Below are 11,058 nucleotides of genomic sequence, written 5' to 3'. Positions count from 1 at the left end.
ATTAATAAAATAGCCTAGATACTAGATCGCTACATTATATTCCTCAGCAACGAGGTGGAGGTGATAAAATCGCTGTTTTTGAAGTAATTGTTTGTAGAGAGAGACGCACAGACGCAGCAAACAGGTACACACAACTGTCATCTCTCTCTCGATCGATTGATCGATAATTAATTGAAATACATGCTATAATCCATTCAAATAAATGTGGTCTTACCTCACTATTTCATCTCTGTGTATGATTTGAAGCGGGCAGAATGCTAGCGCTAGCGTGCCGTAACTGACGAAAATAACTAATTTTTACCCATTCGGTCAAATATTGTGGTGCAAAGAGCAATACTAGTTTTAACTTGTCTATAACTTGGCAAATGACCATGGAATAAGTAGGATAATCAACGGCTAGCCGCGCATTAAAGGGTTTTAAATGCACTTCGCGTCGGGCGGTTCTTTGCCTCCACATCGTGCATTTAAAATCCTTTAATGCAAGGCTAGCCGTTGATTATCCCTTACTTATAAGCACATATTAATGCCTTATTCTGCATGATCATATTTTAGATCCCTGAATCCTACCCCATACCTAAACATAACAACTACCTTACTAACTATTAATAAACTGCAAATTTGGAGTTTATTGAGGCAAAAGTCGTAGTTACTAGTTAGTTGATAGTGAGAATTGGTCCCCAAACTAAAGTGTGACCCTGCTTGACTATTAATAGTTTGCAAATGAAAAGTTTAGCTTGTTTGTTTTTTACGCATTTTGGCCATGTCTTCATTTTTGCAATTTAATATTACAATGTATTGTTTTATATGTGGGTGAGGCATCTTTGTGACATCTGTACAACAACCAAAACAGATTACTGCAAAGTATGACAATATTTTGGCAGTTCTGGGTTCTGAGTGAAACGGTTTTGTCAGTGACTCAGTGGGAGGTTTCCAAGAAACTGAAGTTGTTATTTAAAACAACAATGCAATTAAACACAGATTGGATGATGAATGCAAACCCTTTTGGATCAGTTACACTGAACACTTTACTTAAAGGAGCCAGAAAAACATTCCAGAGATTGCAGCTCAGGTCATGTTATTAGAGACAACAGCAGACACATGAGGAGATAGTGGACGCTTGAAACTTGATGGTGGATAGAGACCAGAACTTCAACACAGTCTGGTCTGCATTACATCAGTGCAATTAGAAGTATTTTCTAGTGTTTAGGCGTAAACAGTTCCAAATCATATATGTGATGCAGTTATAAACACTTAGTATGTATCTATTACACATATATTACAATGTAATAATACTTTTGAATGTTGTGCTGCACTAGATGTGTTAATTTAAGAAACTTCCTTTGGGAGATTAAGCCTTCAGATTAAATATAACACTACTGCATGCGTCTTCCTCTCAGCTCTGATGAAATAGGTCAGAAGTAATTTTGACAGCTCTACTTTCGCACCACCAATATGGAATGTTCTAGTAAAACATAAGTAGACTGTGTTTTCTCTTTTATTTATTTCCCTGAAAGATTCTGTGATCTCACAGAACAGATTTTTAGACAAATTCAATACAATATCTAACTGAATCTACCAAAAACAGAACTTCTTATTCACTATCACTTTATTAAATGTAAATCCGTAATATATAAAGTCCTTACTTCAAATTCAAACTTGGAACTGCCGAAATTCGTCCTCTGTTTCTGCCAGAAGTTGTCAGGCTTGATGATGAGAGCGACGTGGATGCAGGAGGGAAACGATTCCTGTAGGATCTTCAGCAGAGGTTTGATAGAGTCCCATTTGGATCCTCGCATATCCACGATGACCGTGAAGCCATGTCTGCTCACCTCCTCACTACATAAACAAATAAAAACACAGCGTCAGCTCTTCTGCACTGCTGACACTCACATCATTAGGGAGATGTAAATGAGAGCCGCTGCTTTCAGACAAGTCTACAAATCTGATTAAAATACATTTTAGTGCATCAAATATCATATCATAATGCGCAGGGACCATGCATGAAAAATAACAATTACCCAAAAATAGTAAATAAAAGATAAAGAAACCTTTTTCGCTAAATTGAGAGAAGACTGCTATAGGAAAAAATAAATAAATAAATAGGTAAATGTAAAAAAAGGCTAACTAAAGAGCTCTCTGGCACGAAAAACAGGCTGTTAACTCAAGGTTTCATATCCACAGCTGCACTCCTCTAGTCTGACTCTTCAGCAGGAATGAGCACTGAACAACTCTAAATCATTCTGACCTCCCTCTCTGAGAGATAGAGAGAGAGAGAGAGAGAGAGAGAGAGAACAGAAAGAAAAGGGTGAGATAAGAGAGAAAACAAGAAGAGGGGATAGCACGATGTGGGGTGATATATATGTACACTACTGTTCTAAAATCTGAAGCAGGCATATTTTTTTTGTTGTGTTTTTAAAAAATTAATACTTTTATTAAGCAATGATGCATTAAATTGTTTAAAAGTGATACTAAATATATTTACAATGTTAAATTATGCAGCAACTGTTTTCAGTAGGGAATGTTTCTTGAGCACCAAATCAGCATATTAGAATGATTTGTGAAGGATTATGTGACGTGCCATTACAGGAACAAAGTGGCATTTGAAAATATATTAAAATAGTTCTTTTAAATTTTTTATGTATTTTGATCAAATAAATGCAGTGTTGGCGAACACAAGGGACTTTTAAAAACATTTAACATCTTACTGACCCAAAGCTTTTGAACGGTAGTGTATGTATCAAATTTAATACAAACAAACCATGAACAAGAAATTATGAATACCATTTAAATTTCAACAATTTAAACTAATCTCAAACAATAAATAAGCCTGTGATTTTAAGTGCTTATATAACTTGTTGTTTATTTTGTATTAATTGTTTTACATAAAAGATTTTTAAATCTTAAATTTCAGTGGTTTATACATTGTGTTACTGGTAATTCCTGTAATTCCTGTGAATGTATTTGTCCAATCTATCTACAGTTAAGTGTTAAATAAATAAATAAATAAATAATGAAAAAAAATCATGTATCATCCCACTTACACCATGGTCACTTGCCAGCACTGACAGGTTGAATCTGTTATTGAGTTTGCCGTGCAAAACTAGACCGGAAAGGTAAAAATGACGTTTGTTTTTGTCAGTTACGGCTTCCTAGGTATAACATTCTGCCTGCTTTAAATCAGACACAGAGATAAAGTTGTGTAGTAAGATTATATTTATTCTGCTTAATGTTAAGGAGTTCGTCTCTGGTAAAACTTATAGAAGAAGAATGACAAAACACAGAACAAACAAACAAAAACAATAGAAGAATCGCGGAGCTCAGCGTCCTTGCTGCCATTTGCGGCGCCATGCTGGATGGATTATTATACCTGTGCATTACACAGTTTTAACACACACTTTCCAGCCAATCAGAATCGAGCATTTAGATCATGGTATAAATGTAAATGTTAAGTGTTTAAACATGTATCCTTGTGCAATGCCTTGCCTCATAGACCTCCATTGTAAGTGTATTAATATACACACGTTGGGATTGATTTCAAGAACTGATTGGCGTGTTATAATTATTTTACGTGGTGGTTGACAGCATGTGGGATGGATTGAGTCAGGAACATTTCTTTACAGTGTGAAAGAATGAGAATTCTTCTTAGGAGTGAAGAAACAGAAGAGGGAAAGACATGAAAGAGTGACAGAGGACAACCAATGTGGCCTAAAATCTGCAGTTTTAGGCCAAACAACACATCTACACCCCTTGCTATCTGATACACACCAGACAGCAAAACTAACAGCCATAAGCGTCTATACACTCCCTCACTAAACTCCTTGTTTTCATAACCAGGGGCCACATCTGGGTCTCCAACATACTGTAAAACTGAATATCTGCGCTTCCAAGCAAAGGGTCAGAGGTAGAGATGCACCAATTGTAATTTTATTGGCCGATTCCAATTTCCGATTTTTTTGTAAGTGGGACCTGCCGATTATGATTTTCTTTCTTAAAACTATAATTGACAACATATACAAACAAAAATCTACTTTTTTTTCCAATGCAAAAAAATATATATATATTTACATAATTAATATTTAATTATTAAACATTACAATTCCCCCAATCTGGACAAAGTTACAGATTTGCCGTGCAAAACTAGACCGGAAAGGTAAAAATGACGTTTGTTTTTGTCAGTTACGGCTTCCTAGGTATAACATTCTGCCTGCTTTAAATCAGACACAGAGATAAAGTTGTGTAGTAAGATTATATTTATTTGAATGAATTATAACATTTACTTGTGTGTGTGTGTGTGTGTGTGTGTGTGTGTGTTTGTGTGCATGCAAGTTTATTTACTTCAAAAACTGCAACATTACCACCTCATTGCTGAGAAATTTAATGTAGCGTAGTGTTTCAGTAGCAAAGCAAATTAACTAATAAATGTTGTGGGGCAGCACTGACAACAAGTTTCTGTTCTCCTGAATGTTTCTCTGTGCACAAAATGATCTCCAGTCTCTGTGTGTGAGTGGTCTGAGTGTTTGTGTGTGCTTTAAATGAAGGCTGCACATTTGTATAGAACGTTTATTAAACTGACTGGAACTACATATATTTACATAATTAATATTTAATTATTAAACATTACAATTCCCCCAATCTGGACAAAGTTACAGATGTTCTCTCATTTATTCAAAATAAAGTGCTCTGTGACATGAAAGGGGTAGAAATAACAATTAACTGAAAATGAGTTGCTGTATATAACGAAACAGATGTCATTTCCCACGATGGTTATAAATGGTCCTTTTATTTCCCTTACATTATTAAATGTCATCTTTCACATAAAATTCTTACATTGTTTCAATTAATTCAGAATAATATAATAAACTATAAATATAAGTTAAGCATATATACACATTTCTAATACAATAAACAGAACCAGTTTTTGTGTCCTGTGGCTCAGTGGTAGAGCTTTGAGTTAGCAGCGCAAAAGGTCGTGGGTTCGATTCCCAGGGAACACACATACTGGTAAAAAAATGTATAGCCTGAATGCACTGTAAGTCGCTTTGGATAAAAGCGTCTACTAAATGCATAAATTATTATTATTATAAACTGTAGAGTTGTTACCATTCAAATGAAATCAGTATCAACAAACTCCATCTTTCCACTATAGGAAACACAGAAGATGCATCTGAAGTGGCGTTTGATGAAGCTGAGGTGCCATAAATGCATTTACACCGCAAAATTGCAAATGCGTAAATACATTTTTTTAATAATTTTTTTGGAACATACAAATAAGAAATGTTGGGAAAAATGCAATGATACTTTTAAATATGAAACCAAACCACCAGTAGGTGGCGGCAAATGACTGTTTTAATGAGTGAGTCATTTAGTCATTCATTGTCCAGTCGGGCAAGTATTATCTCTCACTTGCCTTTAAAAAATCTACTTGTCCCAGACAAGCGTTAATCGAGCCTTGTGGCTCCCCGACGGTTTACTTTGGCCCTAACGTTACACGTATTACAAATTGTGAACTTTGTGTCTTCTTCACTCACAGTGAAGAACTTCCATGCCGACGACATGTTTACATGCGGATGTGAGAGTAGGTGTGACGTCAAAACGGACCGGCTAGGAATCTGCAGACTGACTAGCTGGCCACAGGTCCGGGCCAATCATGCAAAAAAATCGGCTAATTCCGGTCCCTGGCCGGTCGATCGGTGCATCTCTAGTCAGAGGTGCATTATTCATTTTCAAACCGCCACCACATTCTGTACAAAAGTGAAAAAAAATGAGTTTACAGCTGTCGAGAATATGAAGTTTCATTTCTGTATTATTCAGTGTGGCTCAAACAAAGCGATTATGGACAACAGAACAGAAGTAAAGTTTGGGAGAACCCTGCGGCAGATGATAACCTATATAAAGTTTTGAACTGTGCAGAGCTGGAACCTAAGTCAAATCAATGCTTACTACATGAAGGACACAACAGGGAAAAGGCAAATTAGCCATGTGATGTCTAAACAAACCAGAAAGCAGGGAGCTTCAAAACCAAAAATTAAAAACCAAAACCAGGACTTGGCAAAAATACATTAACTAGACTTTAATGTTTTCTGAAGAAAATGCAATATGCAAATTATGCTTACTGCAATGCTAAGGTGTATGCAAGTATTCTGAGTGTTAAAGTGTGTGTAAGACCGAGGAAAGCTTAGCCATCTCCTTGCCATAGGCATGACATGTCTATGAATATAAATATGAAAAGAAATTAAATTAAACAAAATGAAAACTTGCTTGTGAATTTAATTTCATTAGAAACATCCTAGTAACCCACCAAAACACCCTAGCAACTGTCTCAATTCTATAGCAACCACCCAAACACTCTAGCAACAACCTAGAAACACAGACTGCCCTAGCATTCACTTCACAACTCACAAGTCTCTATTATATTCTGATTCCTATATATAGCTTAGCAAAATTATATCTACAAGAAAGTGTTATGGTATTTATGGCACTAGATATGGCAAAGTAAACAGAGTGGTAACTGTGTTTGGTAACACTTTATTTCGATAGTCCACTTTAGACATTCTATTAACAGTAAGTAACTTTGCAACTACATGTCAACTAGCAGTTAGTAGAGTATTAGTAGACTGTCTGCTTAATATCTTCTAACACTTTCTTTGTCAACTTATTCTACTAACCCTAAACCTACCCTAACAGTCTACTCTGAGAGTTAGTAGACATGTAGTTGCAAATTAATGAGAATTAGTTGACATGTAGTTGACATGTAGTTACAAAGTTACTTATAGTTAGTAGAATGTCTAAAGTGGACTATCGAAATAAAGTGTAACCCTGTGTTTACATGATTTAGTGTCACATGATCCCTCAGAAATCATTCCAATATGCTGATTTGGTGCTGAGGTAACATTTCTTATTATTTTCAATGTAGAAAACAGTTGTGCTGCTTAATATTTTTGTGGAAACCATGATAATTTTTTTTTTCTTTTTTTTTCAGGAGTCTTTGATGAATATAAAATTCAAAACAACAGGTTCTAATTGTAAATAGAAATATTTTGTAACAGTATACATTTACTGTTAACTTTGATCAATATACTGCATCCTTGCTGAATTTTTTTTTGCTTTAATTTCTTTCACAAAAAAAAAATATATAATATAATATAATATAATATAATATAATATAATATAATATAATATAATATAATATAATATAATATAATATAATATAATATAATATAATATAATATAATATAATATAATATAATATAATATAATATAATAACTAATCATACTGACATCAAACTGTTGGGTTTCTCGATCACATGGATTTCTATTGAAATGACTGGTTTAGCTGATTTTCTCCAGCAAAGTTGTGACTGCACCTTTACTGAATGGCCGATTTTAAATGAAATGGCCAAAAATAGATCAAATGCTGGTCTATCTTTCCTTGAGCAGCTAGGGTGAACACAATGGTGACTGAATTGTTATTTTAGAATTCCAGCAGCTGGCTGACTTCCACACTTGTGCTGCCATGGGATCAATCCCTCAATGTTTCAAATGGCTGAACCTGATCTATTACGACAGCAACTTTAGTTGCATAATAATGTTCCCACAGATAAAGACACACGCACACACACACTGCATACCTGGGAATGCCTGCAAGGTACGCAATAAGTCGTCTGAGGTCCTCCTGTCGTATTCTGTCATGGTTACTCCTGGCTGGAAATGTAAGGACTGGCCCTCCACGGCGATCTCTTCCACCTGAAGGCCAAATCAACACACTATATATTTGACTGGAACAACAACATCTGTGCCACTCAAGCATTAGTAAAAATAGGGCAATGGCCAATCTTAAGAAACAAAACTGAGTCCAACTAGCCTACCTACTGTATATAGTGATGCTTTGGAACACCATGGCCTACTTATCATAGTCAACCATGCCAAGTTGGCCATTTATGGATAAAACAGTTTGACTAGCCGCGGTTTTTGTCTAATGCAGAATATGATGCCTCATATCATTGTTAACGTAATATCATTGCTTCATATCGTTATTGCATACCAACTTCCATTACACTTACTTTGAAGTGCAGAGGTGGAAGAAGGGTAAAATTGAAAATGAGTTATATCTCTTCTTAGACAAGCTGAGCTGACGATAAGCAAGTTGGCCTGCCAAAGATTAAGATGTCCGTAAGCTATCAGGGTCAGCAGCCAGCTAAAACACTGACTACATTTCCCCAGCGATGCTGCTCTGCCTTTGAGCTCACATATCTCAGAGTGTTAATGACTGTCACTGCAAATAAGTTTCCTCTCGTTAATATTCATAGAAATCCGGGCCTTTGGATAAGGAGCGAACACTTCTAAATAAATGGCTTAGAATGGAGCGGGAATCAACAGTTTCTTTTTCACTCCTTTCTTAACTATGATGTTTTTTTGGACATGGTACCATGGTATAAAGTTTGGGATTGGCAAGAGATATAAATGTTTTTAAAGAAGCCCCTTCTGTATGCTTACTACATTAATTTGATCAAAAATTCAGTAAAAGGTAATACTGTGAAATATATATAGCAGAATTTTCAGCAGCCATTACTCCAGTCTGCAGTGTCACATAAATAATTCCAATATTCTGATTTGGTGCTCAAGTAACATCTCCTATTATTATCAATACTGAAAACAGATGTGCTCCTTAATATTTTTGTGGAATCCACGATACATTTTCAGGATTTCTTTTTTTCCAGATTCTTTGATAAATATAGTTCAGAATAGAAATATTTTGCAACATTACAGTATGTTTTACAGTTACTTTTAAACAAAATACTGCACCCTTGCTGAATAAAAGTATTAATTTCCTAAAAATCTTACTTTTGGGGTCAGTAACAATTACATTTATGCATTAAGACATGCATAAATGTGACACGTTTATCCAAAGCGACTTACAAAAGAGGAACAAAGCAATTAATCAAAGAGCCAACAGTCGCTGTAGTACACAATGCCAGATTTATTAGACAACTAGATTAGGAAACCCAATATATAGAATAATATATAGGCTCACCTGATAAGAATGCCACCTTTTCTTTAAGGATGGGAAGAACTTCAATGGCCTTCATGTCTTCATTTCTGTGGAACCCTGGAAGGAGTCAAAAACTGGTCAGTTTACAAAGCACATGATGACAAACACATTCACATAACTTGTAAACAGGAAAAGCAACGCATGATATCATTTATTCTTAGGTTGATTAGTCTACATTTATGAAACACAACACACTATGACAGGATAATAGCTAAAGCATGTGCAGTGTTATCCCACTCAGTTTTTTTTTTTTTACTTCAGTGTGTTTGATTATGGTGTGCAGTTAATAACATATTTAGTTCTGTATGTCACGGCCTCCCCAGTCAGAGATACATGCCCACTCCACCCTCTCCTGCCCAACCCTGATCCTCATTCTTTCTCTCCCCCGCCTACTCAACAGATGGCAAGATCTTAATTCATCAACAGCTTCGCCAATGCATATAACATTGCTAATGTGCACTCACTGACACCAATCTCCCTCAATACACATAGTGTCAAAATATTGCATTAAACCAATTCGCCAATTAAAACTTCAAACATATTTAAAAAATAGCCGGGTTATCCAAAATAAATAAATGTCAGTACCCAGTGAGCATATAAAGGTCAATCAGAATTCTGTGATCAGGAAAAGTATTGTGTTCTTCTTTAAACAGCTTGTTGAACATCTGATTAATATCTTGTATATAGACACTTTTTATGTTTTTGAAAGAAGTCTCTTATGCTCACCATAGACTTGTGCCGGTATTCGGTAATGGCATATATATCACGGTAATGAATATGCACGATATTGTTATTGTGGGCACTTCTAAATACCGTGAATAATTATATATTACAAAAACTGATTATTTTAAGAATACTTTTCCCATCAACTGGTCAAAATGCACAACATCCACTGTATGCTGCGTGAAAGACGCGTGCGCACTCTGATGTAAACAAGCGCGGACGAGAAGCACATGGCGGAACATGTGAGAGACGCTCTGGATGAAAGCGCACTTTCACTCTCTGACAGCAGATGGCGCTAAACTGCAGAAATAATAATAATAATAATAATAATAATTAATTTAAATGCAGCCGTTACCCCGGAAACCCTGTAAACAAAGCAGCTGCACTACTTTCCGTTTCTGAATCATGTTTAAATGATTTAAACAGCCATTCAGATTTGTGTATTTGCTATGATGTTCATCACAGCGCCAAATACTTAAATATTTAGACTTAATAGGCTATTTATTTTCAAACTTTTTTTTACATTTTAATCTGGACTACAACATGCCCTAAATATTGTTTGAAAGTGTTTTGATTCTTTATTGTTCGGTCACACTTTACATTAGGGCTTCATTAGTTAACATTAGTTAATTCATTAGTTAACAAACTGCCAATGAAAAATTCTTCTGAACATTCATTAATCTTAGGTATTCCAATATTTAATAACAGGATGTTAAAATCGAGAGTTGCAGCTGTGTTATTTAATGAGCTAACATGAACTAAGACTTGTATTTTTTAAACAAAGATTAATAACTTCTGTAGCAAATGTAGCTATTGCTCATTGTGAATGTTAATGCATTAACTAAGGTTAACTAATGAGGTCTTATTGTAAAGTGATACCTATTGGTCTTTATAGTTCTTTTGCACTTTAATCTGTGTAAAACTTTTAACTTTATACATTTTTCTGTATTGCTTTATTGCATTTAAATGTTCAGTTATTTTTGTTATAAGAAAAAAAGTTATTAAACCTGTTATACTGTATTATGACAGCACTTTTTTTTAAAACTAAATATCAATATCGTGATAATACCGTATACCGTGATAAAAGCATAAGCAATTAATCGCAACATGAGAATTTGATACCGGCATATCCCTAGCTCACCAGGCTGCATTTATTTGATGTAGAAATGCAGAAGAACAGTAATACTGTGATTTTTTTTTTACAATTTAAAATAACTGTTTCTATTTTAATATATTGTAAAATGCTATTCATTCCTGTGATGGCAAAGCTGAATTTTCATTACTCA

General features: G+C 35.0%; 1 protein-coding gene across 1 annotated transcript in view; it reads right to left on the bottom strand.

The window, feature by feature from the left end:
• LOC107751902 (triple functional domain protein-like) overlaps window positions 1–11,058 on the bottom strand; it is a 162,369-nt gene that overhangs the window by 84,326 nt on the left and 66,985 nt on the right. Inside the window, exons 3-5 of the mRNA XM_016567674.1 lie at window positions 9,032–9,106; window positions 7,629–7,743; window positions 1,644–1,836 (exon numbers count right to left, since the gene is read on the bottom strand). Coding sequence (XP_016423160.1) covers window positions 1,644–1,836; window positions 7,629–7,743; window positions 9,032–9,106 — 383 coding nt within the window. The remainder of the gene's footprint in view (window positions 1–1,643; window positions 1,837–7,628; window positions 7,744–9,031; window positions 9,107–11,058) is intronic.

This window comes from Sinocyclocheilus rhinocerous, unplaced genomic scaffold (assembly GCF_001515625.1).
Source record: "Sinocyclocheilus rhinocerous isolate Xijiao unplaced genomic scaffold, SAMN03320098_v1.1 scaffold752, whole genome shotgun sequence".
NCBI lineage: Eukaryota > Metazoa > Chordata > Actinopteri > Cypriniformes > Cyprinidae > Sinocyclocheilus > Sinocyclocheilus rhinocerous.
This window is presented reverse-complemented; position numbering and strand designations above follow the sequence as displayed.